This window comes from Oncorhynchus clarkii, chromosome 26, assembly GCF_045791955.1.
Source record: "Oncorhynchus clarkii lewisi isolate Uvic-CL-2024 chromosome 26, UVic_Ocla_1.0, whole genome shotgun sequence".
Taxonomy (NCBI): domain Eukaryota; kingdom Metazoa; phylum Chordata; class Actinopteri; order Salmoniformes; family Salmonidae; genus Oncorhynchus; species Oncorhynchus clarkii.
In genome coordinates this window covers 16,121,659-16,136,463 of record NC_092172.1, presented here as the reverse complement: position 1 = coordinate 16,136,463, position 14,805 = coordinate 16,121,659, and the positions used below count along the sequence as shown (strand labels likewise).

The following is a 14,805-nucleotide window of genomic DNA, read 5'->3' as shown; positions in this document are numbered from 1 at the left end:
CAAATCCAGTCAGCTGATGTTCTGAAAGAGCTGCAAAATCTGGATCCCTACAAATCAGCCGGGCTAGACAATCTGGATCCTTTCTTTCTAAAACTATCTGCAGAAATTGTTGCAACCCCTATTACTAGCCTGTTCAACCTCTCGTGTCGTGTGAGATCCCCAAAGATTGGAAAGCAGCTGCGGTCATCCCCCTCTTCAAAGGGGGGGACACTCTTGACCAAAACTGCTACAGACCTATATATATATATCCTACCCTGCCTTTCTAAAGTCTTCGAAAGCCAAGTCAACAAACAGATTACCGACCATTTCGAATCCCACCGCAACTTCTCCGCTATGCAATCTGGTTTCAGAGCTGGTCATGGGTGCACCTCAGCCATGCTCAAGGTCCTAAACGATATCTTAACCTCCATCGATAAGAAACAATACTGTGCAGCCGTATTCATTGACCTGGGAAAGGCTTTCGACTCTGTCAATCACCACATCCTCATCGGCAGTTTCTCAAATGATTGCCTCGCCTGGTTCACCAACTACTTCTCTGATAGAGTTCAGTGTGTCAAATCGGAGGGCCTGTTGTCCGGGCCTCTGGCAGTCTCTATGGGGGTGCCACAGGGTTCAATTCTTATACAGAGACTCTTCTCTGTATACATCAATGATGTCGCTATAGCTGTTGGTGAGTCTCTGATCCACCTCTACGCAGATGACACCATTCTGTATACTTCTGGCCCTTCTTTGGACACTGTGTTAAAAACCCTCCAGACAAGCTTCAATGCCATACAACTCTCCTTCTGTGGCCTCCAACTGCTCTTAAATACAAGTAAAACTAAATGCATGCTATTCAACCGACCGCTGCCTGCACCTGCCCGCCCGTCCAGCATCACTACTCTGGACCGTTCTGACTTAGAATATGTGGACAACTACAAATACCTAGGTGTCTGGTTAGACTGTAAACTCTCCTTTCAGACTCACATCAAACATATCCAATCCAAAGTTAAATCTAGACTTGGCTTCCTATTTCGCAACAAAGCATCCTTCACTAATGCTGCCAAACATACCCTCGTAAAACTGACCAGCCTACCGATCCTCGACTTCGGCGATGTCATTTACAAAATAGCCTCCAATACCCTACTCAATAAATTGGATGCAGTCTATCACAGTGCCATCCGTTTTGTCACCAAACCCCATATACCACCCACCACTGTGACCTGTACGCTCTCGTTGGCTGACCCTCGCTTCATACTGGTCGCCAAACCCACTGGCTCCAGGTCATCAACAACACCCTGCTAGGTAGAGTCCCCCCTTATCTCAGCTCGCTGGTCACCATAGCAACACCCACATGTAGCACACGCTCCAGCGGGTATATCTCTCAGGTCACCCCCAAAACCAATTCATCCTTTGGCCGCCTCTCCTTCCAGTTCTCTGCTGCCAATGACTGGAACGAACTACAAAAATCTCTGAAACTGGAAAAACTTATCTCCTTCACTAGCTTTAAGCACCAGCTGTCAAAGCAGCTCACAGATTACTGCACCTGTACATAGCCCATCTATAATTTAGCCCAAACAACTCCCTCTTCCCCTACTGTATGTATTTATTTTGCTCCTTTGCACCCCATTATTTCTATTTCTACTTTGCGCATTCTTCCACTGCAAATCTACCATTCCAGTGTTTTACTTGCTATATTGTATTTACTTCGCCACCATGGCCTTTTTTTTCCTTTGCCTCCCTTATCTCACCTCATTTGCTCACATTGTATATAGACTTATTTTCCTACTGTATTATTGACTGTATGTTTGTTTTACTCCATGTGTAACTCTGTGTTGTTGTATGTGTCGAACTGCTTTGCTTTATCTTGGCCAGGTCGCAATTGTAAATGAGAACTTGTCCTCAACCTGCCTACCTGGTTAAATAAAGGTGAAATAAAAAAATGTAACATTTAAATCCTGCTGTAGGAAACTCATATTAAGATCTTACATCTGTATAAGAAGCATAATGAATAGGTGATGATATACAGTGAGCTCCAAAAGTATTGGGACTGACTATTTTGTTGTTGCTTTGGCTCTGTACTCCAGCACTTTAGATTGAAATGATACAATGACCATGAGGTTAAAGTGCAGACTGTCTGCTTGTTTATTATGCTGATGAAAATACCCTCAGATTAAAGCTGACAGTCTGCACTTTAGCCTCATAGTCATTGTATTATTTCAAATCTAAAGTGCTGGAGTACAGAGCCAAAACAACAACAAATTTGTCACTGTCCCAATACTTTTGGAGCTCACTGTTAAGCCGTTTCCTATATTCCAAATGTGTCTTTCTAAATCGAGCACAGTTGAGGAGTTTATAATCCAGGGGGGATGGACCCAATCCTTGTTGTTGAGTCAAAGTTTCTGTATGTTCTGTAGCTAAAAGCTGGGAGTTGGAGAGACACAGAGGCTGCCATCCATCACTCAAAATGAGCTCGGGTTGGCAACTCTGTCAGGGCTGTGAATGTAATACATGAACAAATCCTCATCACTCCGCCCAGACCAAGAGACAGCGAGGGAAAGAGAAAATAAAGTGAGAGAGAGAGTGCGAGAGAGAGAGAGAAAAGGCAAACGTTAGAGAGACTGATGTATGGAGTCTGAGAGAAGATGATGAGGGACCAGAGAGAGACAGAGAGAGTGGACAGACAAAGATGGTTCCTCCTTCATGCTTCTTTCTCTAGCCCTGTGATATACAGCCTTTCTCCCTGCAATGGAGAGTAGCTGGATAACAAGCCTGTAAGGATGTGCCTAAGGGGTTCTCATTGCCTGTTCGTAAGGATAATCATTTAGAAACGCACTCTGATACAACCCTGTCAGATGACCTCATACTGATTTGAATACAGTGAAATACACAAGATGACAGGTTCAACTAAGGACCGACAACATTCCAAACAATATACTGTAAGTTATGCTGTTTACAATTATCCTAAAATACAGTAGTGTGTAGTTCAATGTTGAAACATCGAGGAGTCATTGGCAGCCATTCCAAATTCTGCTTGGCTTCCAATGAAATCCTGAGCCTTCCTCCAATCAATCAGATGATTGGACACCTGTCAGAGTCCCTGTGGCACGGAGACATGTCTTCCTCAGGACGGGTACATCATCCAATCAGCCAGGTAAATTGGCCCTTCTTCCCCTCAATGGTCACAGTGTCTCCTGCATGCTAATGCTGGGTGGAGGTGGAGGAGAACTCTCTCTGCAGACAGAGATTCACATTATGATGCTCCTGGTGCTAGAGGACAGCAGCTAGATGGTGACCCCCTGAAACGGCCTAAGCAGCACCATGGGTCAACAGGCTGACAACGTTTAGTAGAGATAAGATTAGCAATCATGACGATAATGATAAGGATAAATCTATCAGAGTGAATCTGACAGAATGCTCTGGCAAACAGGTTGCAATGCCATTAGCAAAATGTCACGGCGCAACTAGCTTTCCTGAGGGACCTCAGGGGCTGCTCTCTGCCTCCCAATTACATGATAAAATCAAAGATTCCATGGGACACGGTAATCCACTTGAGCTGAGGGAGGACGGCAACAACCTTTGGAATTTCACCTCACATAGGTGGGAAACAGATGGCATCTCCAGATAAGGGCACTCAGCCCTTACCCGTACCCAGGTAATAATGGACTGTCCCAGGAGGCTGTCAGCTCGCTGAGGCAATAAAGTGTGCCTCAGGTACCTAGGGATTAGCAGAAGGGTGCAGGAGGTTGAGTGCACAACCGGATAGAGAGGAGAAAAGAGGGGTATCTTTAAATTAGTTCTTATCCCAGCAGGGAGAGTATGAGGTTCTTCTGGCTGACCTCAACCCACTGACCCACCCATCAGCATTCTCTCCAATCACCAGTCTCCACCAACTGATAGCTGGCATTATTGACTTTTAGTGATGTAGTCCTGCACAAACTCTACAACAGCAGGATGTTTGCTTCCATCTCACAGCTGGCGTCATCTTTAATCAGCCTTCCCCTCCACACCAGACTGTGTGACGGTGGTCATTAGTAACAGTAGACACAGGCCGTTCACCGATATGGCTGCACTGTTTTAAAAGACTGTGTGCTTGTGGTGAGACTCCATAGGATCAGCTGGTGTTTTAAACCACAGTTTGAGACAGATCTCAGAACCAGTGGGCTCACACAGCTGGGAGGCCATAATAAAATTCAAAATACTTAATTACCTCTCTGGATAGTAATCTACCATCAGGCAGATCTCCCTGCTTTTCCTGCTAATTAGTATTCTTTCACCTATCCTTTAAATCCAGTGAGCACAGCCCATAATTAAGGACATTAAAGAGCTAGATTATAGAAAGATAGTAATTACCCCTTTGTTTCCTGCAAACTAAGACTAGAAGATTCCCACTTATAAACTGGAGGCCAACAGAGCCAAGACCCAGAGCGAAAGAAAAGTACCGCCGCTCTAGTTCTCAAAGGAAAAGGCAATCAAACAAAATATGGGCAAGCTACGGCTGCTTCAGACAAAACACTTGGTTGCAATACACTTTCATCATGGGTCATTTCAGTTCAATACAGTCTAATGATGCTCACCGTTGTCACTGTAGTCGTCAACCAGGACGATCTCTTTGAGGAGGTGGGAGGGGGTCCTGTGCATGGCAGAGTGGATGGAACGCAGGATGACGGACAAGGCCTCGTTCACAAAGATGAACACAATGCTAACTTGAGGGAGGTTAGATGGATACGTGATGTTTTTACACCTGGGGAGAAAACAGACCTGATGTGAGCGGCGTGTGGAAAGAAGGGACCTGATTTAGAGAAGTGCACATTCAAAGCAATAACATTCTAGCTATATTAAAAAGATGTGTCTGTTTCTCAGACGCCTGGGCAATTTGTGGTCTCAATGTTGAGGTGGTTGTTATGTTAATGTCCCTGGTAGACCTCCAAACCCAACAGCAGATGTGACAGTAACAATACGTGTATTTCAGTGTGATCCAGATTAAAGTATCTGAAGCAAATAATGGGATAAGATATGACATTTTTCACAATGTAACGTTATTGTATGAGAGCCGCAGATAGACAGAGAGGGGGAGTGAGGGTCTTTTATGCTCCTACTGGGTAGACAAGAGTTGGTAATTATGGGAGGTAAAATTGCACCCCACTGTTTTGAAGTAACACTTCCCTTCTGGGTTGCCAGTCAAAACAGGGCTTGAGTCAAATGCAGAGGCATATTCTCAACATGAAAACCCACTAGGCAGCTATGTTTTTTATGCTCTCCATAAAGTCAAACAAGTGGGGACTCTAATGTGTGCTCTTCCGTATAGTCTGTATCCCAAACTTTCACAACTAGTGTGTTATAGTCAGACCATAGTGAATTCAGACAGGTCCTGTTAGCCCCTAGGCTACTGGTATGACTTGGGGGGACAGCAGAAGTTTAAGTGGGTGAAATTCTCAGTGCTTCATTCAGATAGCTCAGCGTACCCATCAGGTCTGAGGTCTGGGATGGCTCTGTCCAGGGAGAGGCGGTCGCTGAGGTAGCCATTGTAGCCGTAGTACTGGAACATCTTCAGGGCCACCCTGCGGCTGTCAGCGCTCAGCTCCTGACCCCAGTGGGCAAACAGGGACGAGTCAGAAAACGATTTGTCTCCTAGAACATCTTCTCCTTTCAGGGGGGTTTCTGTGGGAGCCAGAGAGAGAGAGAGAGAAAATGAATATTTGTATAAACCAGCCACACATAGATCCTGCCTGTTAATGAGGGTGCATGAGAGGTGAGAGCAACGCCTCAATAACAAGGTCAATGTAACCACCGTTAGAAGACATAGTAGAGCTCTTGCATTAATAAATGAACTGACGTTACACTGCTTATGTTCACACAGCTATCACACCTTAGAAAGCAGTAACAATACTCATATCAATTTACAGTTCCGAATGTTGAGTAAATAATTGTATAGTATTTCATTAATTCATATACTGCGATAGAAAAGAGACTGTATTAATTTATACAGCTTTTCAAGATAATAGATTTCCATGGTCACTGAGAAAGATGTAGTCAAGCATTGTGATGTGAGCCTTCAGAGAACGCAGCCAGAGGCTAGTAGTTTGTAAACCAAAGACACATTTAACGAAGCCAATAAAAATGAAAGCTCCAGTGAGCGTGATAAAGTGAAACATTAAATCTGTCAAACAGACAGACAGTTGGTACATGTGATTACACTGTTTACTCCTGGACTCCAATTGAATTTAAATAGATCCTGTGTCTTCCTCTATGACTCTCACAGCCACACACTGTATGCCCCAGGGCTGTCATTTAATGCACTCATTCCTTTAAATCCCAGTGTGGAGGGATTCTACGTTAGAGTGAGGACAGAAGGATACATCTGAAGGCTCTGTAAAGCTGAACGCTGCAGTGTGATTTGAATGTGACATTGTTGTACAGCTCGATGACATTTATGATCGCTGTGAAGACAATGAAAAAAGACTCAATACATTTGTGCAAATCTTGAATGTCGCTACATCATAAATTACTCTAAAGGGGATCAGTGGAAAAGGTTATGTTATGATGGTTCAGTGTAGTGTGTCTATCTAGGAGCTTTCAATAGATCCAGAATGATCCAAGAGAAAACTGCTGAAAATCAAACTGAAATGCTGTAGGTTTTCAATCTGCTCATTTTGTTCTGGCCGCTGTGAAGACCTTAAACCTACAAGGTCTCCTATTTCTTCTCAAATACACATCTCACATGGTGACCACAGTGGGCTCAAGTTTACCAGGAGGACAGTCATTGTTTAAGGGGTTTAGCCAAAACCTTGTAACACAAGGGAGTTGGGGATGTCACTGAGTAGTCATTGGTTTCGGCGTACACATCACAGACAAACTGAATTGGTCCACCCACACAGACAGAGTGAGAGACTGAAGCCCACTGGTTCTCAGGAGACTGAAGAAATTTGGCTTGGCCCCTAAGACACTCACAAACTTCTACAGATGCACAATCAAGAGCATCCTGCCGGGCTGTATCACCGCCTGGTACGGCAACTGCTCCGCCCACAACCTTAAGGCTCTCCAGAGGGTAGTGAGGTCTGCACAACGCATCACCGGGGGAAAACTACCTGCCCTCCAGGACACCTATACCAACCGATGTCAAAGGAAGGCCAAAAAGATTGTCAAGGACAACAACCACCCGAGCCACTGCCTGTTACCCCACTATCATCCAGAAGGCGAGGTCAGTACAGGTGCATAAAAGCGGGGACCAAGAGACTGAAAAACAGCTAGCCACTTTAAAACAATGCTACTTTATATAATGTTTATATACCCTACATTACTCATCTCATATGTATATACTGTACTCTATACCATCTACTGCATCTTGCCTATGCCGTTCGGCCATCCATATATCTTTATGTACATATTCTTATTCATTCCTTTACACTTGTGTGTATAAGGTAGTTGTTGTGAAATTGTTAGATTACTTGTTAGATATTACTGCATGGTCAGAACTAGAAGCACAAGCATTTCGCTACACTCGCATTAACATCTGCTAACCATGTGTATGTGACAAATAACATTTGATTTGACAAAACAAGGCAGAGTGTGCACGGCCATTGTAACAGAACAGTAAGGGAGAACAGCTCCAGAGGCACCGGTCAGGACACAGACTGTGGGGTCAGGGAGGTCCCTGGGCTGAATGGTCTGTCAGATGTGGGCATGTGATAGGATGCACACTCCCCAGACAACTACATGAAGAAAAAACAAGGTAACTCATATCCAAATGTACTATTATACAGTGTTTTATTCAGAAACCTGGGTAACAACATACTGTAAGAAAAAAACGAGATAATTAACATGAAACCAAACAAAATGTCAAGGGGAAAACAAATCTAGATTGCCTCCAGCTATTTCCAGATCAACTCAGCAGACTAAAACAATTGCTTTGACAAGCCAAATTAAATATCCCCTAACATGAGGTCATATGAAGAAAAAAAATGGGGTGAGAATTAGACTAAACTTGAAACATCACTATGAGAATCTGTTTGAAGGCAGCGCGACAATGAACCATTACCCTTTCACAGAAAGGATGTTAAGCTAAACAGTGGGGGAAAAAACATTTCCATTTCTTTTCCAGGTATCAAAAATGTGTTTTCCAAACCAAGAATAGATAAACATTAACAAGTAATGCTACTGTTATACATTCAACAAATTCAGAAGGAAATATGTGCTTTTAATGAATTATCTAAAACTCAAAATAAACATAGCAGATGGTTGATTATTGTTTACCTCAGATTGAATGGTATACTTTCAGAGACAGGAAACAGTACCTCCAATGGTCTGTCTATCTGTAGGTAAAGGTCTTTATCAGGAACACAGTACTGCATTATAAATCAGTGCAGCATCTCTGCCCTTGCTAGCCTGCTATGGTGACAAAGTATAGCATTTAATCTTATTACTTGAGTCAGTGGTATGTATGCAGAGCGGCATTGGACTTTCCTATGAAACAAACAACCTTGTTATTCTCTGCGTTTCAAACTCATTAAAAGACACACCCGCCTTATACCCTTGGTGGAATCCCCACGACCATCTTTGCCGTCGGTCCAAACAGTTAGCCAAGCAAGGGAAGTTGGCAACTGTGCGAATGTACAATTCTGTTCACTCTGGGGCCTGAAACGCCGCATAATTCAATTCGCGATGATTGTAGATCCGCTAAGAAAAGTATACCAAAACTTAAAACCAACATCTACATACAAGTGTAAGTATTTTTTTTTTAAAATAAGTTAGAAACTGTGCTGTTGATGCGCATGACGGCAAAAACACGAATCATAAAAGTAATTATGTTTTAGTTTGGCTAGCTTTTGGAAAAGTTAGCTTAAGCATTGAACTTTCCCTGCTATCACACTTATACATTGTAATTTTCGATTTACTTCAAATCGTCGGATAGTATGCGTTGTCTTCCAGCCAAGATATGAAATGCAAATCATAATTGACTAGCGCATATAAAGCACACACACAACACTACTGGTGGTTCCATGATGACTGAAAACAACCGTGGGACGAACGAGTGACACATTTCCATGCAAGGGCGGTCCATTTAAAATGAATTAATTCTTCCCTTGCCCCTTGTCCTGCAAGTGTCAAATCCTCATACGTCATTAGAAGTGTCCAAGTAATTTGAGGTCTGAGGGGAAGGGTGTGTCTTTTACGTGTTTGCAATGCAGCCAATATCTACTGTAAGTACTGTATTTGGTCACACGCTAATTAGAAAGAACACTGTGAAATATGGTGTATGATTATGAATAATCACGAGAGTCGCTTGAACAACAGTTCAATCACTCAAAGTGCAGTGTTCACTAATATTGGCACCCTTGGTAAATACTGTATGAGCAAAACGGGCTGTGAAAATAAATCTCTGCTATTTATCCTCTTGGTCTTTCATTCAAAATATTCACAAAAATCGAACCTTTAATTGAAGTATAATGATTGAAAAAAAAGTTTAATATTTTTCTCTGAAACATGTGTGCCACAATTATTGGCACGCCTAGAAATTCTTATGAGTAAAATCTAACTTTAGTATATTCCCTTTCATATTTTACGTTTTTTTAAGTTCACCAGAGTGATTAGGAACACTTAAGTGGTAACCCATGACTTCCTGTTTGACTGGGGTATACACTACTGGTCAAAAGTTTTAGAAAACCTTCTCATTCAAGGGTTTTTCTTTATTTTTACTATTTTCTACAATGTAGAATAATAGTGAAGACATCAAAAACTATGAAATAACACATATGGAATCATGTAATAATCCAAAAAGTGTTAAATCAAAAATATATTTTATATTTGAGATTCTTCAAATAGCCACCCTTTGCCTTGATGACAGCTTTGCACACTCTTGGCATTTTCTCAACCGGCTTCATGAGGTAGTCACCTGGAATGCATTTCAATTAACAGGTGTGCCTTCTTTTAAAAAAATATATTATGTTTATTATTTTCCAATGAAAATCAATTTAAAAAAGACAGTGATACAAACATTGACATTGATTGTACTGTTGAATGGGATGGCCATATAGAGGACAAAACAAAACTTAACTCACACATACACAAAATAAAACTAAATCCTATTAGGTGGTACATGTATAAGAAGACAGAATATAGTAATTATAAGCAGTGTAGTTAAGCCAAAAATAAATATTGATTGGAGTACAGCACAGAAATTAATTTGTAGAATTTCTTTCCTTTTTAATGAGTTTGAGCCAATCAGTTATACAGGGGGTTTACAGAAGATAGCCCAATTTGGTAAAAGACCAAGTCCACATTATGGTAAGAACAGCTCAAATAAATACGTCAGAGTTCAAGTAACAGAAACATCAACATCAACTGTTCAGAGGAGACTGTGTGAATCAGACCTTCATGGTTGAATTTCTGCAAAGAAACCACTACTAAAGGGCACCAATGAGAAGAAAAGACTTGCTTGGGTCAAGAAACATGAGCAATGGACATTAGACAGGTGGAAATTTGTCCTTTGGTCTGGAGTCCAAATTGGAGATTTTTGGTTCCAACTGCCATGTGTATTTCCCACCGTAAAGCATGGTGAAGGAGGTGTTATGGGGTGAGGGCGCTTTGCTGGTGACACTGTCTGTGATTTATTTAGAATTCAAGGCACACTTAACCAGCATGGCTACCACAGCATTCCGCAGCGATACGCCATCCCATCTGGTTTGGGCTTATCCCATCTGTTGTTTTTCAACAGGACAATGACCTGACACCTCCCGGCTGTATAAGTGCTATTTTACCAAGAAGGAGAGTGATGGAGTGCTGCATCAGATGACCTGGCCTCCACAATCCCCTGACCTCAACCAAATTGAGATGGTTTAGGATGAGTCGGACCACAGAGTGAAGGAAACACAGCCAAAAAGTGCTCAGCATATGTGGGAACTCCTTCAAGACTGTTGGAAAAGCATTCCAGCTGAAGCTGGTTGAGAGAATATCAAGAGGTTGCAAAACTGTCATCTATGCAAAGGGTGGGTATTTGAGGAATCTCAAATATATTTTGATTTGTACACTTTTTTGGTTACTACATGATTCCATATGTGTTGTTTAATAGTGTTGATGTCTTCACTATTATTATATAATGTAGAAAATAGTAAAAATAAAGAAAAACCCTTGAAATGAGTAGGTATGTCTAAACGTTCGACCGGTAGTGTAAATATAAGATGACACACAGGCCAAGTTTCCATAGTCATCCATCACTATGGGAAAGACCCGAGAATACAGTAATGATGTGAGACAAAAGGTTGTTGAGCTGCACAAACAAGGAAATGGCTATAAGAAAATAGCTCAATGGTTGAAAATGCACATTTCCACTATGAGGGCAATAATTAAGAAGTTTAAAGCAACTGGAGGTGTTAATAATCGGCCTGGAAGAGGACATGTGTCTATATTGACCCCACGCACAGTGAGGAGGATGGTTTGAGTTGCCAAAAAAATCTCTCAGGATCACAGCTGCAGACGTTAGTTGGGTCTTGGGGTCAGAAAGTCTCCAAAACTATGATCATAAACTACCTACATAACCACAAGTTGTTTGGGAGGGTTGTCATAAAAAGCCTTTGCTGTCATCAAACAAACTGAAGCGCCTACAGTTTACCAAACGTTACTGGATCTTTCTATGTGACCGGGTTCTATGGTCAGATGAGACCAAAATAGAGCCTTTTGGAAACAAACGGCAGAGGTGGATTTGGTGTAGACAGAAAGACAGCCATGCAGAAAAGTACCTCATCGCAACTGTGAAGTATGATAGTGGATCTTTGATGTTGTGGGAGTTTTTCAATCAAAGGCCCTGGACACATGGTATCATGGACTCCAAGTACCAACAGATATTAAATCAAAACCTGACCGCCTCTGCTAGGAAGCTTAAACTGGGCCATGGTTGGATCTTCCAGTAGGACAATGATTCAAAGCACACCTCAAAATCAACACAAAAATGGTTCACTGACCACAGAATCAAGGTTTTGCCATGGCAATCCTAGTCCCCTGACCTAAACCCCATAGAAAACCTGTGGGATGAGCTGAAGAGGATTGTCCACAAGTGTGGACCTCGGAACCTGAAGGATCTGGAGAGATTCTGTATGGAGGAATGGTCTCAGATCCCTTTCCATATGTTCTCCAACCACATTATGCATTATAGGAGAAGACTCAGAGCTTTTATCTTGGCAAAGGGAGGTTGCACAAAGTATTGAATGAAGGGATGCCTATAATTATGGCACACATATATTTGAGAAAAATATTTGTTTTATTTAAATTGAGATTTTTTGTGAATATTTTGAATAAAAGACCAGGAGGATAAAAAATACAACAACAAAATTCACCGCCCATTTTGCTCATATTTACCAAGGGTGCCAATATTAGTGGAGGGCACTATAATGCCTGGAGCTGGGTAGGGTAAGTGTAACGAATACTCAGGGAGAAAAAGGTGTATATTCACACAGAGTGCAGCAGATGTTAATTAAGCCTTCGCAGAAGGCAGGAATCGTGGTCGCAGGCAGGCAATGGTCAAACATAGGCAGGCAGGCAATGGTCAAACACAGGCAGGCAGGCAATGGTCAAACACAGGTAGGCAGGCAATGGTCAAACACAGGCAGGCAGGCAATGGTCAAACACAGGCAGGCAGGCAATGGTCAAACACAGGCAGGCAGGCAATGGTCAAACACAGGCAGGCAGGCAATGGTCAAACACAGGCAGGCAGGCAATGGTCAAACACAGGTAGGCAGGCAATGGTCAAACACAGGTAGGCAGGCAATGGTCAAACACAGGTAGGCAGGCAATGGTCAAACACAGGTAGGCAGGCAATGGTCAAACACAGGTAGGCAGGCAATGGTCAAACAAAGGTAGGCAGGCAATGGTCAAACACAGGTAGGGAGTCAAAAAACAAACAATACCTCACAACCATACAAACAGAAAGAACTGAACTAAATAGGGAGCTGATGAGACCAGATGAGAAACGAACACAGGTGAAATCAATGAACAAAAATGAAAGCCAGGGCTACGTTCCAGAACACAAAGAAACAGGGCTACGTTCAAGAACACAAATAAAAAGAACACAAGGTTGACTAAGAAAAGACAAGCAGAACCTTACAGTAAATTAAACATACAGCATTGAAAGTTTCAGTTGCTTTGAATAGCAAGGGAATGCCTCCATTCTTGATGGAAGAAGAACACAGTGATTAGGCTCAGACCGGGATGATGTTCTAAAAGTCTGCCAATCCCAGCAAACATGCCTCCAGGCTTATTCATGTGACTACTTGTGCTGGTGATTAATTAGGCCTTCTGAGACGCTTTCCTCAGGAGTGAAAGGCTAGAGCGCCGGCTGGGTCAGGGCTTGATGTTTTGCAGACAGGGTAACCTAGGCAACTTGTAATAGTATGGGCAGTGTGTCATCCCAAAGGCTCTTTTGTTGGGACAAGAACTCAGAAACCCCTAAAACATGTAGGCAGCCTCATTTGCCTATTGAACACATTAGAGCAGGGGTGTCAAAGTCAAATGGACGGAGGGCCAAATAAAAAAATCAGCTACAAGACGAGGGCCGGACTGTTCGAATGTTCATTGAAAAATTTTTAAATGACGCATATAGTCTAGTGAACCTAATTGAACCTACTGAAAACCTAACAAATATATTACAATATGATCAGATAAATAAAGCAATATTTTCTTATGGCTCTGTCAGTAATCTTTAATTTTCAACAGACACAAAAGACAAATTTCCTTTATATAAATATCCCCATAACATGAACATTAAATGAAAGAAACCGGTATTCAAGGCACCATCAGTAGACTATATTTTCTATTTTAGCAAAAGTGGGCTAAATTTACTTCAAAGAAAAAACAATAATAGCAATTTTCTATCATCCACTCAACTGAAATATTTTTAAAATATAATTGGATTGAAATACAAAAAAATAAAGTGCAAAAATCTATTAATCAAAAACAACACTTTGTTTAAGGAGAAGTAACATGCAGTGAAAACAAATATTACATTTTAACTTTTAAACTTGAACTGAGTAAAAACTCTAAATATGTGATTGCACAGTAATGTTCACTTGTTTGAGGTTGAGGGTGATACTTGGTGGTGTCCCATCTTTTCCACAAGTTCATCAATGTTCGGGGTAAGGCTCTGAGCTGAAGAAATCCTCAGAATTGAGTGGAGGTGTTCAGCAGTAAGTCGACTTCTGTGTGATGTTTTGTTCAGGTTCATCAAAGAAAACAGTTGTTCACACAGGTATGTGCTGCCAAACATAGACAACGTTTGAGCAGCCTGGATGCGCAGCTGGGGCATTGTGCCGGGGAGGAAACGGGCGAACTCCGCAGCACCCACTGCCGCATATTTTGCCCTCAGTGCATCATTGCATTGGAGGTCAATCAACTCCATTTGGAGGTTTGGTGGTGAGCTTTCCACGTCAACAGCAAATGGGTTACCGAGCAGTTCCAACCTGCTTTTTTGTGCTTCAAAGTCAGCAAATCGGCGTCGAAAGTCAGCGGCAAGCATACCTATTTTATCAGCCAACTGTGTGCTCGGGAACGCACTGGTAGAGAGCTTCTCTTTCATGGTCTGGCAGCTGGGAAAGTGGCTCAAATTTTCTTTCCGCATCTGCGTCTCCCACAGAGTCAGTTTGGTTTTAAATGCCTTCACTGTACTGTACATATCAGAGATGACACGATCCCGACCCTGCAGCTGCAAGTTTATTGCATTCAGATGACTCGTAATGTCACACAGAAAAGCCATTTCACACAGAAACATTTCGTCTCGGAGTTGTGTTGTGTCTTTCCCTTTGCTGTCCAAGAACAGACAAATCTCCTCACGAAGCTCGA

General features: G+C 42.2%; 1 protein-coding gene across 1 annotated transcript in view; it reads right to left on the bottom strand.

The window, feature by feature from the left end:
* The window catches only part of LOC139384960 (polypeptide N-acetylgalactosaminyltransferase 18-like), a 91,246-nt gene that overhangs the window by 47,426 nt on the left and 29,015 nt on the right, over nucleotides 1–14,805 (bottom strand). Inside the window, exons 2-3 of the mRNA XM_071129908.1 lie at nucleotides 5,445–5,640; nucleotides 4,557–4,723 (exon numbers count right to left, since the gene is read on the bottom strand). Of these exons, the coding sequence (XP_070986009.1) occupies nucleotides 4,557–4,723; nucleotides 5,445–5,640 (363 nt within the window). The remainder of the gene's footprint in view (nucleotides 1–4,556; nucleotides 4,724–5,444; nucleotides 5,641–14,805) is intronic.